General features: G+C 33.0%; 1 protein-coding gene across 1 annotated transcript; it reads left to right on the top strand.

Annotated features, from left to right (window-relative positions):
* Positions 1 to 12,049: 12,049 nt before the first annotated feature.
* On the top strand, positions 12,050 to 18,358 carry LOC128177819 (microtubule-associated proteins 1A/1B light chain 3C-like). Its single transcript, XM_052844689.1, has 4 exons — positions 12,050 to 12,210; positions 14,942 to 14,997; positions 15,904 to 16,010; positions 16,278 to 18,358. The coding sequence occupies exons 1-4, from the start codon at positions 12,156 to 12,158 to the stop codon at positions 16,441 to 16,443; spliced, it is 384 nt and encodes a 127-aa protein (XP_052700649.1). The 5' UTR covers positions 12,050 to 12,155; the 3' UTR covers positions 16,444 to 18,358.
* The last annotated feature ends 363 nt before the right edge of the window (positions 18,359 to 18,721 follow it).

The following is an 18,721-nucleotide window of genomic DNA, read 5'->3' as shown; positions in this document are numbered from 1 at the left end:
GTGGGGGGGGGGGGGCAGCCCCCCCCCCCCGCCCCCCCCCCTGATGCTACGTGCCTGTATTAATGTAAACACTGACCGGCACATCTCCGTACAAGCATCTGGAACGCAATGGTCTTATATTTGACAAATTATCTTTTCATTTTTTGCACAAATCATTACCTAAGTTCCAGTTAAAGAAATATACTGAATCCTTGTCCTCTCATGTCAGTACACAATTGTTCTTCACATCCAGGCATAATTTTCTTTGTAACTTTTATTTATTTAACCATGTATAATCATTGACCCTGTATAAACACTTACCCAGTGTGGCTTATCTATTAGGTCAGAAAACATATGCCTGCTGGGGGAAATGGATTACCTTCATTAACCTTTCACTGCGAGTGTTAAATTGATAAAATCTCCTGATAGAAATAAACAAATAGGTTACATACCTCATTTCTAAGTTTCAAATTTATTAAGCAATAATTAATTTTTTTCATATTCACTTCCTTTAATGTTCGGGAAATATATTGAAATAATGAAATTTTCATTTAAAGGATTTTAATAATGTCTTTGTATTCCTATGTATTGCAAATGCAGTTGTTTTAACATCCTTTACACTTCTTAAAAAATTTGATATAGAAGTGATTACAACATCGGCTACAAACGATAACATTTATTTGATACTTGTATGATTAAAGGATAACATAAATATTGGACTATGGTGGTATATCTCTGCCCCTTGTGTGCAAGTTATTTTTCTATTAATTATGTCGACATGCAAGATACAGATGTTGACATGCAAGATAGTTATGTCAACATGCAACTTAACTATGTTGACATGCAATAAAACTGCAATCAAATAAGAATTATAAAAAATCTCATATATCGCCAACATGTACATCCACGATGCTAGATACACTTCCTATTGATGTCAACATGCAACTTATATTTATGTTAACATGCAACTTATTTATGTCGACATGCAACTTAGTTAAGTTAACATGCATGATAAATATGTTGACATGCAACATATTTATGTCGACTTGCAACTTAGTTATGTTGACATACAACTTATAAGTTGCATGTCAACATATTTATCTCGCATGTAAACATAACTAAGTTCTATTATATTCTATAATCTAATCCTGTTCAATCTGGGCTACATTTCAGTATCGACACAGCTTCTTAAATTTCTTTTTTTTTTTCTATAATTTGCATTTCTTACACCAATGCCATTTTTCAAATTTAAATGAATCATTTCCAAAGAAATTAGTTGTTAAAGGACGTATGTACACCAACGGGATTAGCAACTTCTTTACCGCCATGTTTACATTTACTTTAGAGAATATCATGCACGTTTTGAAAAAAAAATTGCATATTTTGCGTTATCCTCCCACATTAAGGACCACATCGCGTAAAGCATCCGTACTAACGAGATACATTAAATTAAGAACTTAATAACGTGGAATGAATAAGTTCAAATACAAATCAAAGTACTGAAGATCTGACGGGAGTTGATTTTGTCGATGTTTATTTATTTGAAAATCAATGATATGTTTTTTTGCATGACAAGTACACGTATACGTAGTTTCTAATTTGAATTACGCATATTTTTATAATATGAATTTTTGAACTTTTTCGACTAGAATGTCGAGAAACCTCCATATGAATCATGTTAAATAATATTTAAAGATAAAATTAATTCAATCAAAGTATGTATCAGTTGTAGAAATATTTCTTGAAAATTGTATGGATCCAAGCAATATTGAACTATAGTCTCGTTCAACCAAACGCTCGGCTGACACCGTAAATCTCCGACAAGGGTTTACGGAGACAGCCGAGCGTCGAGTTGAACGAGACTATATTGAACTCTGGCGTAGGAATACATACGACTACAAAAAATATTGAAATTGTTCGTACCATTTAAAATCTGACTATTTTTAAGGTATTTGTAAATAAGTTTCCCTGAAAAACAATGCTTTAGCATACATTACATCGAATTCATCAATTATTTTCAAGAACTAAGTCTTGTCAGGAGCAATGATTTGTGCTGAGGTCCAAACACTGTTTCACTTTCGGTTTGTCCGAGTGACTGCATAGGAGAGTTGATTAAAAATCAACTCCCAAAAATCTTGTATAAACATTGCTACTGATTAAAGCAAATGAATGTGTTCTTCTTGTTGACAGGATGGTTAATAAATTTTGAATTATCATGTTCAAGACTGAATGAGATATAAGGAAAACAAATAACCGATTTTACCGTCGTTGTGGATACGACATATGTTAGAATAACATCATTGTAATTATTATCCTTTACGAGAATGAAATAAAATAAAACATGCCTTATTTTTTAAAGGATACTGTATTAATGTTTCAATAGAATAAGAAAAAAATGATACATAAAACGCTTTAAATTCGCGTCACGCGAGACTTTCGATAATTGCTTATATGTCCCTGGTTGTAAGTAAACGCATATAAAGTACATTGTACATGTATCGTATTATAGAAAGTAAACTTAAAATAAAATTTAAAGATAATAAAGTAAAAAAAGGGTCCATTACTCATACTGCTCGGACAACGACTATGAAACTTTTTTTCAATCACTATACATTATGAGAACTAGAACCCAAGAGTTTACTGTGAATGGCCTGTGTGGCAACGCACTTTGAAAAAATTATACGCACTTTGAAAAAAAAATTCAAAGTGCGTTAAATTTTGGACAAAATTAACGCACTTTGAAGACATTTTTCAAAGTGCGTTAAATTTTGGACAACGTTAACCCACTTCGAAATTTTTTTTTCAAAGTGAGTTATGAAGGTACATCTACAATTTTTAGTATCGACACTTAACGTACTTTGAAAAAAAAATGTATTAATCACAAATTCAGGAATAAAATTCCTAATTTTTTGATAGTATGATGTTTTGTTAACACTAATGAATCTAATTTACCGTCTTTAAAAAACGGGGAAAAGGGGGGGGGGGTACTTGTAACCAAAGATACAGCTCAATTACCAGTTCTTAATTTCATTGATTACAGAAAAAAGGTCCCTTACCCCTCTTTTTTCCTTCCAAAACATACATGTTAAACGAACCAATGCAGTTGCTAAGCGATATAGTTTAAGTCATATTTGGATAGTTCACATCTCCGGAGATGTTCTTCATGGAAATTGTAAAACTACGTAAGCTTATGAGAAAAGGAAAAAAATTCTAATCGAGAAAATGTTTATCAAGTAAGCTTAGAATGCAGTGGGGTCTTTCTGAAATATATCCCATTAAGATACACAAGGTTAAAACAATTATTTATTGTATCTAAAATTATATATTATTTCGACTAAAACCTGAACATTTTTTTTTCAAAGTGCGTTGACTTGGTACCAAAATTAACGCACTTTGAAAAAAAATTTTAATGGTAGATTTTTAAAGTTTAAATCTTTATACTTCTATGTAAAATTCAAACCTACCCCCCAATTGTGGCCCCGTCTTAGCCCTGGGGACCATGATTTGGACAAACATGAATTTACACTATCTGAGAATGCTTCCACACAAGTTTCAGCTTTTCTTGCCAAATGGTTTTGGAAATTTAAATTTAACAAGTTTAACTCTCTATACTCCTATGTAAAATTTAGACCCCCCCCCCTCATTTTGTGGCCCCAACTTTCACATGGGGACTATGATTTGAACAAACTTAAATCTACACTATCTAAGGATGCTTCCACACAAGTTTCAGCTTTTCTAGCCAAATGGTTTTTGAGAAGAAGATTTTTAAAGATTAATTCTATATCTTCTTATGTAAAACTTCGATCCCCCATTGGGACCCCACCTTACCCCAGGGGACCATGATTTGAACAAACTTGAATTTACACTATCTGAGGATGCTTCCACACAAGTTTCAGCTTTTCTGGCCAAATACTTTTTGAGAAGAAGATTTGTGAAGAATATTACAAAATTTTCAATAAATCCTAATTATTTCCCCTTAAAATAGGGCGTGACCCTTTATCTAAATAAACTTGAATTCCCTTTACCCAATGATGCTTTGTGCCAAGTTTGGTAGTTCTTTTTTTCAAGACAAAGTAATAAATTACATTTAAGAAATACTATGTCTACTACTTTCAGGTCAACTTCTTACAAAATCCACAGCCTGATGAGGAATTAACTACTCGCGATCGTGTGTAGTGAATGAATGTTTAATATTCATGCCTATATTTAATCACTGGGTTAATTATAGAACAAAATATACATTCTTTCTGCACAAAAACAAAAATATGGAAACTATTATTGTATAAGACGACCGATTCGAATAATGTTAACTACAGTGAACAAAATATAAATGTCTTTTTTCATACACAGAGCACGGTGGATTTTAGGAAACTGCACGGAGAAAAAATCCGAGAAAAAGGGCCAAAACTAGGTTCATATATGTCAAATTATGCAATTTTCTGCAGTAAGTAACTGCATTTCAATAAGTTGTAACTTTCGCCAAAAAAAAAAAAACAACAGGGAAAACCCAGAAACGACAATTATTTTCAATCGGTCTGGTAGGCATAAAGTTATCAGAAGCACTGTATTAGCTTAAGTACATGGCAGGAGAATACATTCAACAACGTTTCACAATATATACGTAAATGCATTAAAAAAATCTTTAACAAGTAAAATGGGTAATAGTTCCTGTGAGTTTCTTCACCAAATTGCAGAGGGCCCGCATATCACATTCTCAAAAGCTGATTCAAGAGATGTATTCTATTTTAAAGCTTTTTATGTGCATTGAAACTATATGTGGGAAGAAGGTCGCTTATAAGGATAGTGATGTCCGACAATGTATCCAAGAATATGGTGCTTTTAGAATTGGTGAAAGAGAGGGACAATTTCGTAAGATCTTCGAAAATTAAAAACAAAATGTAAAACGAAAAGACCAGATACTTTTCCCACATGGAATTTTTGGCAAAGAAACGTTAACTCTAAACCATTACATTCAGCATAAAACTATTAGATGACTATCTCCTAGTTATTACTGGTCCCAACTTCACTAAACTTGCAAGGATGGTGCGTCTTTTGATACCGATGTACTGGACAAGCTTCAATGCTGAATCTGAGTCATAGTTTTCGGATGCTGAATGGGGTTAAAGGGAAAGGTCAGGTATAACACATCTCTAGTGAAATAGATAAACAAAAGTTTGTTTAAAACATCCACCATATACTTTATCTCATGATCTCATCTTAGGCCATAAAACTTGGTTTAATTATCTGGTCAGAGTTAAATCTCCTGCAAGTGCATGGAAGCTGCCATGATAGCATCTCTGTGAAGTCAGCATACCACTTCGATAAACTGACCCACTTATTGTATAACGTTATCTCTGCAAGAATGGCGCAAGAAAATATACCTTATGCATTTACCGGTAAATCAGAATATACTGAAGAAGTTGAAAATCTCCCTGCCGATAATAAATCATTAAGTACAAATTTTCCAACATTAGAGGAATGGTGTTCCTGTAGACAGTTTGAGGTCATACCCACTGCCGAGGAATGCATGTGTTGTAAACACTGCGATTATACAATAGAAAATATGGGAGAGATATGTTGTATAACTGACCATGACCAATTTGATCTTCTAATTCTTAATCCAGATGTGCTTTCCATTACTATTATTCAATTTATGATGTTTAAGAAACAACAAGGATGTGTAACTTCCCTAGACACTGAATACAAATGTGAACTGTTAAGAACTGAGATTGGGGTATGCTGACATCACAGAACATTTGGAAGTTATCGCGATCCTGCGATAAAACCCGATGATAAGCCACAACATATTTAACTCTAAACAGTAGAGAGCATCAAAATGGCAGCTCACATGACTTTGTCAAACTTTGATATTCAATCAGTGATTGTTGCTGAATTATGATCATGTTAAGAGAAATTTAGTGGTTGACATTATTTTTATGGTAAATATAAATAATTCAACTCTTCTTTACTTTTGCCTGACCTTTCCCTTTAAGGATTTTGAAGCCGGTTAAATTTTTTGAGCAGGTGCACTTCGATGACTATATCTTAATTACTTATGGTCCTAACTTGACTAAACATGCATGGATGGTGATACTTTTGATACTGATGCACTGGACAGGCTTGGATGCTGATTGAAGTTCAGGTTTTTGGAGTTTGTTGAAGATTTTGGGAGCAGGTGCCCTTTGTTGACTATATTCTAGTTATTACTGGTCCTAACTTCACTAAACTTGTATGGATTGTGCGTCTTTTAATATTGATGCATTTTTCGGCCTTGTATGCTGAATCTTAGCCATAGGATTCGGATGCTGAATGAGGTTAAGGTTATATGAGCTGGTTAAAGTTTTCAGAGCAGGTGCCCTTTGATGACTATATCTTACTTATTCCTGATCCTAACTTCACCAAACTTGCATGGATGGTGTGTCTTATAATACTTATGCAATTAACAGATTTGAATGCAAAAGTTTCGGATCCTAAATAAAGTTAATGTTTTTGGAGCTGGTTGAAGACAGCTTTTAGTTATTATTGGTCCAATCTTCTGCAAATTGGAATAAATTATGCATCTTGTGATACTCATGCACTCCACAGGCCTGGATGCTAAATCTGATTCATAGGTTTCGGATGCTGGAGAAGGTTGTGTTTTTTTGGAGCAGGCCACATGTTTATATAAATAATAGTATTATTTAATAGTGCATGGTTGATTTTACTTTATAAATAAATCACAGAAGTAGCTTCAGATACAGAGAGTGATTTTGATTATCTAGATGATTAGACAGATTACGATTTTAGAACTTAAATTGTATTTTGCTCTTGGAGCTGGTTATAAAACGATGTAAATGCTGCTTATACCTTGTCAGACACAAACAATTGATATAACTTTGGATGTGTAAATATAGGTAGCTTTAGATACAGAGCTCGATCTTGATTATCTTGATGCTGGAGCAGATGTTAAGTTTACTGAGTAGTTAAAGGGGCATGGTCACGATTTTGGTCCAATTCTATTTTTCTGTTTATAATATTAACAATGCTTTGAGAATGCATTTTTATGACAAAATGAAATTTGGGAGTCAGTCGTAGAGTTATAGGCAAGATACAGGGCTCATAATTCTGTTATATGTAAACAAGGCTCGTGCATTGATTTTGTTTCCATCGGTTCAATATTCATGTACCAGTAAAAATCTTTTTCAAACTGACTTGTCTATATTTTTATTCAACATAATCCTAAATAAACGGTTCCTAACGTTTAAAACATTTATTTTAGGTGTTAAAAAATTAGAATTTTTACTTTAACATTCAAAATGTAAACAAAAAATGTAAACAAAAAGTTTTGTTTCCTTAAAATATTGAGTTCTAGCATATGTTAGATTTTTTTTCACACTTTATGTGATAATCGTTAAAAAAAAGACAAATGTATGGAATTCCATATACGTTTGTCTGGTATTGTAGTCAATATAACGATCTGTTATTCAACGAACTGCTTGGCCTAGTGGTTCCGCGGAGACCAACATGTAACAGGCAAAGGGGTTCGAGCTACGGATGCAGGAGGTATAACGGTTTATTATTTTTTTTAATTTGATCCCTTGTTTTATTCCATCATATCCATCGTGACCTAAATTACAATAACTTCGTAAATTACATGGATACCATCGATTTTTAAAAAATTTCATTTCATTAATAAAGTTTGATAAATAACATTTTTATGATGAAAAATTACTTTGAGGCTGAGAATCGGAGAATCTTAAAGAACATAAAATTTTTAAATGACCGTCATGATTTCATGTTTGACTAAACGTTTGCCGGTCAAAATTTATGATTTATGATTACTATTATTTTTTATAGATCAGCAACTCTAACAATAATAGTATTCCATTAATTTATTCCATCTATTTCTTTATATCCATCATATCACCAGCTCACTGGTACTGTATTTTTTTTTAAAGAATTCTACTGTATTTTTTAAAGATTCCGTCAATATCGTGTCGGAAGAGAGATAATTCCACAAAGAGGTGAAATGGAAATTACTCCAAAAAGACTCCAAGCAAAACAAAACCAAAAAACATCAATATCAAGACTTACGAGTGTTTTCATTGTTTAAAGGGATATAATATTTTGTGTAAAATTTACACAAGAAAATAAACATATACAGTCGCAGTCCTATATGTGTTGCAGTAAAAGTTTAAAATCAATAATTTAAACTTAACTATAAAACAGTTTATAAACTCTGCAGTTATAATTAAGTTTAAATTGATAAATTTTAAACTCTTAATGTATAACACATGGGGTTGAGCTGAAGTAATTATTCTAATTCATTTGATTTTTTAAGACTGTCAGTAATTCTTAAATCAGAAGCAAACTGGGTGTTTCTAAGATGTCATTCTATAGAATAAACACCATGAATTTAAATGACCAAACACGATACATGCATCGCGTTTTTATTTTTCCTATTTTGTTTTGAACATATCTTATTGACTAAACAAAAGGATCAGAAACAAGTTCTAACAACTTACAAGTTCCTCTCCTTAAATATAACAATAGTTGTCATGCATATGAATATAGAATATAAGAAAATATAATATTGATATACACAAATAAATATTATTTCAATCTCAAGGATTCGTCTATAAACTTTTGTACAGAAGCAAAAATGCTTTTGTTGATATGTAAAGGAAGGTTGTTGTTACCATATAAAAGTAAAACAGTATCAATATTGACTAAATCTAACATAAACAATTGATCAAACATGTTGTTTCTCGCTCTAGAGTATTTTTTACAAGAAAAAAAGAAATGATACACATCTTCTGTTTTACCACATAAACACAACGGATTATTTATAATATTACGTTTACAAAGATCATAGTTTAATACACAGTTATGTCTCAGCTTTGTGTGAATAATGTTGGTACAGCGTTTACCAAAAGAAAAATAGATAGGGGGTTTCGTAACTTTAGGCATATGTTTGCAAAACAAATTGATTGAGGTGGCTGTTCTGGCTTCTATATTTAGTAAATTCCATTGATTGACAGCATTGGGTACAAATGATTTTTTAAGTAAATCTAACCTGCACTTAGGAACATTAAACTGATCCTTGTTTCGTATGTTGTATCGCGATATATTTTCTATGGTGTTCCGATGGGGCCAGTTCGACCTTCGCACTTTCGTCTTTAGGTCGAAGATGCGAGAGTGCGAAGTTGCGAAGGCGAAAGTGCGAAGGTGCGACGGCGAAAGTGCGAAGATGCGACGGCGAAGCGCGAAGATGCGAAGGCGAAAGTGCGAAGATGCGAAGGCGAAGGAGCGATACTACTATCGCTCCTTCGCCTTCGCAACTTCGCACTCTCGCCTTCGCAACCTTCGCCTTTTTTGATAGCATTCAGAAAGTCTCGGTCGATTACATAGAATTTGATGCAGGCACCGTACTCGCCAAGGTTTTCCGATTAATCCATAATATTATTGGTACGCATGCGCTAGGCCATTGTGCTTACTATGAATGTTTATAATTACTTTAATGTGTATGTATGTGACATATATGTTTACCAGTGCTGGCTATATATGCCTAATCATTATATCCTCCATATAAAATGTAATGTCCACCATAATGTATACATATGCACTTCCAGACTCCTGTCACTTACCAGCTGTCTGTTTACTGTGGATCAAACATTCTAATTTCATTATGCGACACTCCTTGCTGATGTATGGATCTAGAGGGGGAGAGGGGGTCAGCCCCCCCCCCCCCGGAAAATTCAATATTAATAACTTCATACATGCAGTAAAGGGGGGGAGGGTCCGGATCTCATCCCCCTGGAAAATTTAATTTTATTAATTATATATAATAAAATCTCCAAAATATGTCTCGGAACCCTTCCCCACCCCCGACAAATATAATTATTTATCCACCCCAGCCCCCTAGAAAAAGTTATGGATCTGCGCAGGCTGTTGAAAATAAATTCTTAAAAGTTCATCGTCTGCCTCAGATGTCCTTTTATACAGCTACAATTGTCTTTAAACGATAGAGAGCTCCACAATTATAAAAAGGCGAAGGCGAAAGTGCGAAGATGCGAAGGCGAGAGTGCGAAGTTGCGATGGCGAAAGTGCGATAGTAGTATAGCTTCTTCGCCTTCGCAACTTCGCATTTTCGCCTTCGCATCTTCGCACTTCGCCGTCGCATCTTCGCACTTTCGCTCCGTCGCCGTCGCACCTTCGCACTTTCGCCGTCGCACCTTCGCACTCTCACACCTCGACCTAGAGGCGAAAGTGCGAAGGTCGAAGTGGCCCCATCGGAACACCATGATTTTCCCTCTTGTTAGGAATAATATCACATAAATAATCAGGTAGACTCCCCATGTTAAATTTGAACATAGTTTTCATTTTGGCGATGTATCGTCTGGTTTGTAAAATTTCCCACCCTGTTTCTTAGTAAAGCGCTTCCCTTGGTACAAAAATTGGCAACCCAGTAACAATTCGTGCAGCACACAATTGAACCTTTTCAAGTTTGTCTGCATCATGCACAGAACAGCCATCCCACACAATCGAAGCATATTCAAGGGTAGGTCTAATGAATGAAATGTATAATTTAGAGAGATGCTCTCTACACAATTTTATACTTAAGTTTTTTTAAGAGTCCTAATCTTTTGTATGCAGAGTTTACAATACCATCAATGTATTCAGACCAGCTGAGATTTTGCAATAATAAAAGTCCTAAATGGCGATGGGTCGAGACAAACTCTAGTTTATCGCCTTCAAAAAATAATTTAGGTAAAACAGAGTTATGCTTCTTAGTAAAAAAACAACCTATTTTGATACACCGGGCGTTTAAAGCGTACTTACTTACAACAATTTGCGCAAAATTATGGATGAGATATGGCTTGAATAAATGTTTACGCTCTATTTTGTATGTCCAGTCGTAATTTCCCCAAAATTGGTAATTATTTTAGGAAAAACGGACAAATTTCATCACTGTCAATATTTTTCGCAAGGGGGTACATCCGTCTGAGAGGTGATAACAAACAAACTAGCATGTACAATAATACATATTTTCTTTTGTATATGTATTGTATATCTATCATTTAAAACTAAGCTTTTAATGACTGAGCCGAGTATAGGTATAATTTTATTTTAATTTGTCCTGTCATTTTCAACTTTGGGTATGTTCCCTTTTAACACAGGAAAAATCATAAAACAGCAATAAAAGACAACGAGTATGCTTTAACATATAAATCTTGTTCGGGAAGACTGCTGAAAATCAAGTTTTAGATTACTTTACCTTAGTTTTATCTAATGTTGAGAATACTTGTACAGATTTCAGATTATGACGTACAAGTAGTTTGTACACTGTAACTATGAATCACAGAGGTTTTTTCTTCATCAAACATGACAACTCCCGAAGCACCCTGAAGTCAGTGTGCAGTGTACAGAGAATCTTTAGGGAGGCTGGGTGGTCAATAATTACCCATTAGATCTACATGCACCTTTAATTAAAAAACGATTTGTTATAGGCGACCAACTATTTTAAAGGTAAAGAAAAAGTTCATATATTTCAACTTTATGTCATGAAGTTTTCATATATTTTGTACAGAGCTTTTCTTCTTAAAGAAGACATATCTATTATAGTCTTAAAGTGGCATCCACCACTCGGTCCTATTGAAAGAAAATACGTGGACTACAGATCGAATCACTGGAATTTTTTAGGGTGATACTGGCGGTATCATCGAATTCCATAAACAACGGCCAAACTACCAGCCCTAGAACACTGTAGAATGACATCGGGTGTCAAATATCTAAATGATGATGACAACAATGGGTAGGACGATCCCCACCTCTATCACCCCCCCCCCCCCCCCCCACACACACACACACACACATACAACACCATCATCAAAACACACAAAATACAGAGAGTAAGGTCCCTCAAAAACTAGAAATGAGGGAAAGATCTGACAAATTTTATAACTTTTTAGTGCATTTAATTAAACCATGTAAACGAGGAAGTGAAGTGCTGATAATGCATCATGATTTGATTTTTCGCGGGAAAACTGTGCTTAACTGTTCGGAATACCCTCTTGTCTTATTAATAAAAGATCACAGCTGCGTCAATTGTTTGCGCCATTTTCTGATAGTGAGCGACTAACACTTGTCAAAATCAGTTGACCCGTCATTGTAAGTGAGGACACTTAACCGTGACAATGCCAGAGAAAGGTGGAGATACCTATAAAACCTTCAAACAGAGGAAAAGTTTCGGTAAGCCGATTTCTTTTTAAAATGTTTAAAGCAATCACTTGTTGCTCTTCTTTCAAAATATAAATAATAGTGTGATCTCTGATTATACAGGCTTACTATCTCTGTCATCTTTCATCATTCTCAATCATTTATATTCTTAGCCTATATACACAACATTGTCATCTAATGAATTTGTCGAATGAAATGATTTAATCGTTGACAATTTTTAGATCTTTGTCCAGAAATACGATTGAAACCCAACTTTCAGTCGACATATGTGCATCGATTCAAATCTGGCCATGACATTTTTTTTGTCTGTGTATACTATATACGCACTTCTTGTTGTACACAGACAATGACATATTTGGCTCATATGGACTTCATAAAATTACATGACCTACTGACGATAGACAATATATTAATTAGTGGCACACGTTTTAATTATTTTTTTAACCATGTTAACTGTTTAAGTAAAATTTGGCATAGTTATTTGTTATTTTTAATTGATTGTCAGTGCTGTGTAAGTTTATGCTATGTATGTTTGTATGGAGAAAAGATATAAAGACATGCCCTGGTTTTTTCCTACCAAATTTGTAAAACATGTAAACTTAGGGTACATATTTTTTTTCTAAACAAATGTCAGCTGATCTCCCAATCTGTCCCAATATACAGGCACACTGCTAATCAACAAACTGATCAAACATTGAGTAATTAAATGTCTTAAATGAAAATTCCATTCCTTTAACCTACAAAGTGTAAGTCTATTATTACTATGGACAGGTAGATTTAAAGATTGTTGACCTTGAAGCAAAATAATTATGACTCGTGAGTGACTTGTTCGGAACCAGACCACCTGGTGCAAGGTCATACATACATGCAATGGCCAGCCAGTACTGGTATAGGGCGATATTGACTTTTTATCTAACTGATAAAATCATGTGCAAATTGATTGAACATCACATCAACTTTGATATGATAGAAATTGCATGAATAATCATAAAGCTGTAGTTGAACACACTTAGTACAATATACTACTGTAACACATACATATTAACTTCAGTTTTTCTATGTATAGTCTCTCCTAAGATATTTAAGTAGCACATTTGGCCGAATTTTAATAAAAATACACATACCTGTGAAAGGAGTGCAATTGAAAATGATAAAAGGGAAAATTTCTAAGACACAGACACATTACAATTTTTCATTCAGAAAAATTAACAGGAATGAAAACAGATGTCTTACGCAGATTTATATGGGGGAATGTTTACATCTTAACTCGCCTGGAATACCTTATGCAATTTTTCAATGTTATCATTCAGGTCTGCTGCAATACAAATTCCTGTAGACATAACTTTTTTTAACCGTGTATTGAAATTTGATAAGCTAAAGGGAACAGAGAGATCTTGGAAATTTTTCATACTTTTAAATGAACATCATTTGATTCCTGAGGTATTTATAAGTATCAAGTAAATTAAGCAAAATGTGAATCAAGGAGTTCTTGGGACAGACTGTAGCTGGCTTCTTAAAGATGTATTCTTTTTAACTCGACCTGGAAAAATAATTAAATACTTGAATTTTTTTTAATATGAAAATTTTCTCCCACTTAAGTACAAACTTTAGTACAATATTTTTTTTCAGGACTAGTACTTTCCAGTTTTACTGCATAGAATTCATCATATTTATTTTTAAGGTTTACATGAATTGTGCCAAGAAATTGAATCCAGACAGTGTTAGGTCATTGACATTCTCTTGTGTGTGTTAAACATTTAATAAGCTAGTCATACAGAGCCGTAGACTGACAGGTCATCTACCCCTAATGATAAAGTGATCCACAAATTGGGGTACCTTGAATTATTTCATCATTACATGTATATTTAGTTTAATATGATACATCTTATATATGTATATCTTTATGTTCACTTGGCTATCTGTCAGTACACGGCTCTACATGATTCTGGAGAGATTCCAAACCAGCTGTTTCATATTTTTTGTACATCATGATCAACTGAGGCAGAGTTATGTAATAGTTATCAATGAACTGAAATTAGTGTCTTGTCTACGTAATTATAAGATTGGGCCTTAAAACTTCTTTCTTAAATTTGGTATTCAGAGTAAGTGACTTAAAAAACATTATAATGGTTTTGTGCCTACTTGTATACATAACATTTAGTACATATAATTCCCCTGTTCATGCATATTAGTGGTTCATTGGTGAAGTATATAATGGTCGTAGATACCACTGAAGAACCACATTGCAAAAAGTCTTTTTTGTTGTTAAAATAGTTTAATTGCAAGTTAATTTCATTTCTTATTTCTCCCTGTTCATCTGAACTTGCTCCATATCTAATCAGTGTGAATGTTCATTAGAAATAAGAATTATATTGCTGTACTTGACTGAGTATTCAGAGTTTTCTATCCTAAATGCTGAAGGGTTTTCTCTCTTATTGATTTTATTGAATAAAAGTTCAACAGCTGTTTACAGTTATAGGTGGGGTCATTTCAGTGTTTAGTGTCTAGCCCTCAAGATCAATCTACATTCTCTTTTTTTTTTTTTTATACATTTAATTATGAAGGACATCCTGTTCAGTCATTGGGATATGAATATGACAACTAAATTTGATAAATGATCACAGTCAAACAGACATGCTACTGTGAGCATTGTACGATTGTATGATGATCTTAATATGAACTACATTTATATATGTTTTATTGTGCTAATCTCATATGGGGTTTAAATTGGTTATTCTTTCAGCGGTGCGGAAAGAAGAAGTAGTGGGCATTAGATCAAAGTTTCCTACAAAAGTACCGGTACGTTCTTTTTTTCTGTTTCTTCTATTATTTCATCAGCATCCAGAGTTTACATATATGCACAATTGTTTTTAACATTCAAATCAATAATAGAATGCTTTTGAAACCTTTCCATCATTTCATAAAAACAAAGGTTTCAAACATAAAAGTTTGAAAAATGATATATAATTGTAGAATAAAGCAGGTGGTACATGATGTACTTCAATACTGGTGTGGATGATATAATATTATAGGATATGTAGTTCCATCCTTTTTCTGAAGGACATCATTGTCCAAATAGAAATTTAGTTGTCAAGAAAAAGAAGATAAAGTTTTTCACGGGAAGGAAAACAGAGGCTTAACTAAGCTAGTGTAAAAATCTGCCTGTGGGATTTTATATATATAGTCAGCAAAAGCCTAGGATATCAGTCAAAATGTGATCCTCTGATAAAGCTGTCTGATAAAGATGTGATGGTGAGGACATACATGAAATCCAATGAGGAAGTCCTTGAAACAGTAGTTTTGTGTTCCTTACAACAAGATTCTTTTCATTCTGTATTAGTTTATATATACATATAAAAGATACCAAGAAAGCTTTCTTCTATATATAATTTACCGGTACTTGAATGTACTCATATTTCTAATGAATAAATGTGATCCAGCCCCCACCCCCACCTTCTGTTGAAAAATCAAAACTTTTTTATTAAATTAAAAGATATAATATAGAGGATTTTGGAATGCAAAGGATGAATAATGCAATGATATAATTTTGAGTGGAATACAACTCTGACAAACTTTTCATTGGTCCAACTGTGGTTTTTTTTTTTGCGGAAACACGTATATGTGATGTATGACATTAAAAAAAATTTGGATCACAGCAATGCAATCCTGTGGCAGCTAGTTATGACCCTGGTTTTGTTTCTACAGGTGATAGTAGAGAGATACTACAAGGAACAGCAGCTACCTATGCTGGATAAAACCAAATTCCTCGTGCCACAAGAACTCTCCATGTCACAATTCGCTTCCATCATTAGGTATTTTGAACTGTTGTTTTACTTTTCTTCTAAAAGCCCACTGTAGAATAGGAAAAATAGGAACTAATTGTATGGAAAATCATGTAATTCAAAATATAAAATTGATATGCAAGAGGAATGAAAAGTTGTCAAAAAAGAAAATTTGAAAAATTGAGTTCTGACCTTTCATTCCATACGTATTCTTGAAATGCTTTCCATGGGCAAATGCATATTTCATAATTACTATTAACATTACATCAAGTTTTGTCATCTTTTTTTTTTAATCAGGAACCGAATGTCACTGAACTCCAATCAAGCATTTTACTTAATTGTGAACAACAAAAGTATATCAAGCATGTCAATGACTCTGGCTGAAGTCTATCGGGATGAAAAAGATGAAGATGGTTTCCTTTACATGACTTATGCATCACAAGAAATGTTTGGAGGATGCTGATGATAACCCATGCAAGCTGTGTTGTGATTGGACAGTGTTCGTCAGGTCATATGACCAGATTTAGGAAGTTGCCATGGAGACTGCTTTAGATTTTCAACCAGTGCCATGGTGACAGACTTATGAAAAGAGCCATGAAAGGATATAAAAAATGCGAAACTTTTACAAATATTTTCATATTCATTACTTATGTGATAAATGATTATGACCAATGCATAGAGATATATAAGTATATGATTTTTCACTTTAAATGCATGGTTTGGATAAAATCATACTAGACTTTGGTGCATCTCATGTATCGGTAAGCATTTTTCCATGAGAATGAGATTCAGATATCTGCATACATGTAGGTACTGTTGATTCTTTTGATCAAATTGTAGACAGATGTGCTATAAATATGATGAACACACACTTAAACCAGCTTACTATAGATTTGAATCTCACAATATTCATTTTTTTATCTAATATTGAAAGTATGAATATGTGCACATTGTCTCTTGATTGCCTAGAAATAAATGCAATAGGAACTCCATAGTATCGTAATGAATTACCATAATTCAATTTTGCAATATATCCAACCCAATACAATGGAATAATGTAAGCAACAGTCTGGTTTGATGAACCTGTCTTTTGTTAATTTCATGGATGACATTGTCATTTTTACTAACAACCAGTTAACATGGTACCGGTACTGTGATAAATGAATTAATCAGTATGGATCATCACTTGTATTTTGTCAGTGAAAATTGCAAAACTTAAACTATTAGAGAGACTTTTACAGTATTTTTTTTTCTTGTAAAATGCTGGTAAAATCAATTTTAGTTGGATTAGCCAAATTGCAATATCATACACATGTACATGTACTTGCATCTATGATTTTTTTTAAAATGACTTTAAAACACGTGCAGATATATGTTGTTTAATCATTTTTTTCTTTCAATTCTTTATGAGTTTCATATTAGTACATTATAATGGATGTTGTGCAATAAGTTGTGGACCATATAGAAATAATTATACATGTATAAATGTATATATTCATGAAAACAAAATGGTAATTATATTGATCATAATAATTATTCTATATTTTTGATATTGCTCAGTATACTAAGAAGTCAAAATTAAGTCTCAAATCATTGTTAAACATAAAATTTTAAAACCATATGAACTTGCACTGTCTCTTTTATATTTGAAACATCTGCCAAATCTTATGTACTCTCAGAGTTACTCTACTGTTTCCTTGACTTGTGATGATGAAGAATTTCAGGCTCAATTAATTATAGATATTTGAACTGGCATTTCCCCTTTTCAATTTATTTTGTTGATATTTATTTCCTATTTATGTTCTGCCTGCAATTTTGATCTTCATTATGTTGTCTTTTGTGTTGGAGAAATTTGGCATTTGTTTGAAACTTAGGATAAAGATCACACAAACACACTTCATTGTTCATCAGTATTTAAAAGTATATATCAAAGAAAAGAGGATTATAAAAATAATGTTTTATAATATGATGTCTGAAAAAGGGTAAGATGTTTTGTTAATATGTGTTACTCAAACTAAGTGCTTAATTTCTTTCAAATATTAGCATTCCAACAAATGTATAAGCTCCTTATGTTATGGCATTATTATCTTCTTTATCTAGCAAAATCAGAGAGTAGAATTATTTATTTTTGTCAGATGTATTTATATTGATGACATAAGATGAAATGTTTTCATTGCATCATATAATGGCATGTGTAGTGAAGCCTATACAACACTGTGCTTGAATTATGTCTGTGATATCTGTTAATATTTTGGCATTTTCAGTTGTACATTTGTAATCTGCCTTTTCGCTGGTTAAAGGTATTAGTGATCTAAGAATAAAATGTGACTGTTCAAGTAAAATTTACTGAAATAATAAATATTAAATACTTTATCAAATGCTTGCTTTATTTCATAGTTTCAATAAATTAGGTATACAAGTCCTGTCTACCTGTCTAGAAAGCCTGACAATTACTCCAACAATCCTCAGTTTGAAATCAAACGAAATACATATATTAATACGATTTCAATAATTATTAATTGTGGTCAGAAATCATTCTTTGAGTATTATGAGGTGATCAAATCCAAAAACACCCGAAGGACTTTACGATAAATTTTATCACGCCGGATCTTATTTGATTCCTTATTAACAGCTGTATTATATGATAATTTATATGATATGATAATTTTATAATTTTCAGCAATAGAACTAGTTAGCTGCAGGACTGTCCAAGGTCGTTCATTCGAATTTTTTTCAGACCG

Source organism: Crassostrea angulata, chromosome 3 (genome assembly GCF_025612915.1).
Source record: "Crassostrea angulata isolate pt1a10 chromosome 3, ASM2561291v2, whole genome shotgun sequence".
Taxonomy (NCBI): Eukaryota; Metazoa; Mollusca; class Bivalvia; order Ostreida; family Ostreidae; genus Magallana; species Magallana angulata.
This window is presented reverse-complemented; position numbering and strand designations above follow the sequence as displayed.